The 4,284-nt window shown below is 39.6% G+C and overlaps 1 protein-coding gene across 1 annotated transcript; it reads left to right on the forward strand.

Moving 5' to 3' along the window:
• The first annotated feature begins 3,592 nt into the window (after window positions 1–3,592).
• Window positions 3,593–4,025, forward strand: LOC108314319 (40S ribosomal protein S24-like). Its single transcript, XM_037743734.1, has one exon. It carries the CDS (start codon window positions 3,606–3,608, stop codon window positions 4,023–4,025), a length of 420 nt encoding a protein of 139 aa, XP_037599662.1. The 5' UTR covers window positions 3,593–3,605.
• Window positions 4,026–4,284: the final 259 nt, after the last annotated feature.

The following is a 4,284-nucleotide window of genomic DNA, read 5'->3' on the forward strand; positions in this document are numbered from 1 at the left end:
CAAACTGCAACCCGCCCCCCTTCCCTGGGACTTAGGGAAAAGGAGAAGAACAAGGGGATCTGAGTGTAGATTTGTTCTCAACAACTTTCCCTCCCGGGAGACTCTTCAAACTCTCAAATTGATAGGTTTAAGACAGAGGATGCCCTGTCACGCCTCAGAGTCAGCATCCACCGCCCAACTGGTTTCTTCTGTCTCGATCTTTCTCCCCACCAGCAACTCTGATGCTTCACTTCACACAGCTGTAGGCTGCCCAGTTCATAAGCAACCTTCAACACCCAGCAACCCCAAGCCTCGTGATTTGCCAGTAAGGAAGAATGAGAATTTAAAAAACAAACGAACACTAAATTATGCTTTCCAGATGCAGGATATGGTATCTCGGCAAAAAGCTGTGCATACGGAATGCTATCCATGCTTCAGTCCGTCTGACTCTAATTCCATATACCAGGCACAAACCATGGTTTGGAAAAAGCCTCTGGTTCAAAATTCTTTATATCTTTTACTTGAGCCTCATTATTTTATCTCAGGTGTATCGATTATGCTGTTTAGTCTTCCACTCCTTTTCGACCCTAGCTTAATTCTGAGTATCTTCCATCGCTCTTGACAACTCCCCATTTCTGCGTTAGATTCTCCACTCTCTCTATTACTTATTTGTTGGGGGGTCTAATATATGAAGAGTTGTTTCAAAGCCTAATATTACAGCCTACATTCACTTGAGCATATGATACATGCCATGTGCACTGCATGTTGTTTTATATATTATAGTTTTTTCCTTACAATAACTGATAATGGATAAGTATTATTCTTCTCATTTTATAGGTGGATGAATTCAAGCTGAGAAACATTAAGTATGTCACCACTGTTATAAACCTTCCCTCCTCACCTTTGATACATACATTCTTCTGAAAGTCTCAGAATATTGAATGTAAGACAATGAGCAAAATAGCTCATAGGATCACTGTGAATTTTTGGATTTGAGTGATGCTAATCCAACATATGGGGGGCAGCAATATGGCATCTAACACCCATGTCAGAGGGAAAAACTTATACATGTAAAAAACTCTTACAACGATTTTCTTGGTATAACTATTCACAGCATATAAAAAACTTTTACAATTATTTTCTTGGTATAACTATTCACTTCACTTCCTCTGTTTATTACCATAACAACCTTCATTCCTTGCTAAGCATGATTTATATAAAGAGAGGATGCAGAAGAGTGGAACTCTTGATGTTTATTCATGGAAGGGTCCTTCTGATGCAAGGCCCTGACATTTTATAATTCAATTAACGCTGAAAGATTTCCAGATAAACCTCATTTTTTCCAACATCTGGCATTAAGCACAACAGTTGCTCCAAACCTCTGTTCTCTTCAGTTTCAGCAGCCACACATTAAAGTAAAGTTAGAGCCAAGTGCAGTGGCTCACGCCTGTAATCCCAGCATTTGGGGAGGCCAAAGCGGGAGTATCATTTGAGGCCAGGAGTTCAAGACCAGCCTGTATAACACAGTAAGACTCCATCTCTACAAAAAATTTAATTTTTTAAAATTAAATTTTAAAAAATGGGCCAGGTGCAGTGGTATGCACCTATAGTTCCAGCTATTGGGAGGTTGAGGCAGGAGCATTGCTGGAGCCTTGAAGATCAAGGCTGCAGTGAGCTCTGATTGGACCACTGCTGTCTAGCCTTGGTGACAGAGCAAAACCCTGTCTCAAATAAATAAGAGAGAAAGAGATAGAGAAAGAGAAAAGGAAGGAAGGAAGGAAGGAAGGAAGGAAGGAAGGAAGGAGGGAAAGAAGGAAAAAGAAAAGAAAATGAGCATCTAAGATACAAAAGTTCTAAATAGAAATAAAAAGAAAAAATAGCTCTCCAATTTCCAACAGCCTAAGTGACAGAACAAGACCCTGTCTCAACTAGATAAACAAATGAAAGATGGAAGGAGGGAAGGAAGGAAGGAAAGGAGGAAGGAAGGAAGGAAGGAAGGAAGGAAGGAAGGAAGGAAGGAAGGAAGGAAAGAAAAATGAGCATCTAAGATGCAGAATTCCTATAAACATAAAAGGAAAAATAGCCCTCCAATGTCTAATGCCTTTGCTACAACCCAGTTGTGTCCGTATTTTTCCTCCTTGACTGCTGCCACTTGGTTCACATCACCTAAGCCTCTCCAGACCACTGGCATATCTTCTATCCTGGCACCCTTGCTTCCTTTCCTTCCCCTACAAGGCCTTCAAAGTGATCTTTGACAGACAAAAATCCAATCATGTCATTCCCCTACACAAAATCTTCTTTAAAATTCCCAATATACTTCTAGAGCAACAAAGACTTTTTATCCTGGCTTGCAAAGTATTGTTTGATCCTACTCCTATATCCTCTCCTCTGCTTGTTCATTCTGTTACTTACGCTGGTCTTTCTCCTCCTTCTGGCAAGCACCCGGGGTGAGCTGTTCTCAGTGCCTTGAATGTTTTTAATGTCAGCCCTCCTAGAATCACTCCTAGTTATTCAGATCTCAACTCACTCCTTCCTTTTCAGAACAACATTCCCTGATGACCGGATTGATAAGAGACACCTGGTAACTCTATCACGTCACCCTATTTTAATCCTCTGCCTCGCATCTATCACTGTATAAAATGTATTTTGTCTCTTTTCTTACTGAATGTAAACTCCTTGTGAGTGGGAGTTTTGTCTGTTTTGTTCCCCAGTGCACGGCTCAAATATAATAGGAACTTAGGAAATAATTTTGAATAAACTAGTGAATGATTCCCAGCCAGTAAGAGGCTGAAGAACTGCTGGGCTAAAAGTGAGGTCATCCAGACCTTGAATAAGTAAATGAAATACAATGAGGAGAGCTATTGAGGGGTGGGGGGACAAAAACAAAGACACACAAAAATCCTTAATAGTTTAAGAATAAGAAAATAAGGCATAAGGATTGCTTTCTAATGCCTGGCTGACTTGCAAGTAAGAGATCTGATGGGAAGCTTTTGTTATAGTTCTCCAAGTCTTGGATTGGAACCCTCTCTCATCTCCACAACAGATCTTGCTATAATCCTGCCTGATTTAGCAATAAACTTGAATATTAGACCACCCAGCTTCCTTGACCAAGCTCAGTTTTTGCTTCCAAGTTACTGTTCTTGTTATTATAACTTAACGTTAGGGAGGGGAGCTGTGAATCAGTCCTCTTCACCAATCTCAAATTACTAAATTTCATACATAAAATCTGTATTGCATGTTCTTAATACAGAGCTTACAGAATGTTAGCACCTCAAGTAATGTCACATAAATAATTTATCCTTCTGCCTTTCTGGCAGCCCTTCTGTACCCAGAATGAAGTGTTTCAAATGTCCTGAAGAATTCAGGGTCCCCAGATGTGAACATCCTTAAGAACCAAATGCCTCATGAAAATATTAATGGCCACATATTCCATGCTATTTTAATTAGATTTTTATTGTCAAAAGTGCATGTGGTGCACAGCCACTCGGGAAAATGGTTAAACAATTTCTCATAAACTTAAACATGCTCTTTTATGTGATCCAGTAAGTCTATTCCAAGGATTTGCCCTAGAAAAATAAAATGACCACAAAGGTCTTTTCCTCTCTGGCTAAGGATAGGCAGCCATCATGAACGACACAGTAACTAAAAACACTAGAAAGTTTATGACCAGCCGACTGCTTCAGAGGAAACAAATGGTCATTGATGTCCTTCACCCCGGGAAGGCAACAGTGCCTAAGACAGAAATTCGGGAAAAACTAGCCAAAATGTACAAGACCACACCGGATGTCATCTTTGTATTTGGATTCAGAACTCATTTTGGTGGTGGCAAGACAACTGGCTTTGGCGTGATTTATGATTCCCTGTATTATGCAAAGAAAAATGAACCCAAACATAGGCTTGCAAGACATGGCCTGTGTGAGAAGAAAAAGACCTCAAGAAAGCAACGAAAGAAATGCAAGAACAGAATGAAGGAAGTCAAGGGCACCGTAAAGGCCAATGTTGGCGCTGGCAAAAAGCCAACATTGGCTGTTGTGGATTTTTCATGAGAAGCTTAATAAACTAAAAACTTAAAAAAAAATAAAAATGATCACAAAGAACCTGTATGCAAATGTTTATAAAAGCTCTATTTATAATTTCCTAAAACTGGATATAACCCAAATGTCCCTCAATGATGAATTGATAAACTATGTACGTCCAAGCAATGAAAACAACTTAGTAACAAAAAGGAACAAACCATAGCATAGGCAACATCTTGGTTGTATCTCAATGTCTTCATTTTATCTTGGTTGCATCATTATACTCAAA

The sequence above is a fragment of the Cebus imitator genome, unplaced genomic scaffold (genome assembly GCF_001604975.1).
Source record: "Cebus imitator isolate Cc_AM_T3 unplaced genomic scaffold, Cebus_imitator-1.0 Scaffold150, whole genome shotgun sequence".
In the NCBI taxonomy this organism is placed as follows: domain Eukaryota; kingdom Metazoa; phylum Chordata; class Mammalia; order Primates; family Cebidae; genus Cebus; species Cebus imitator.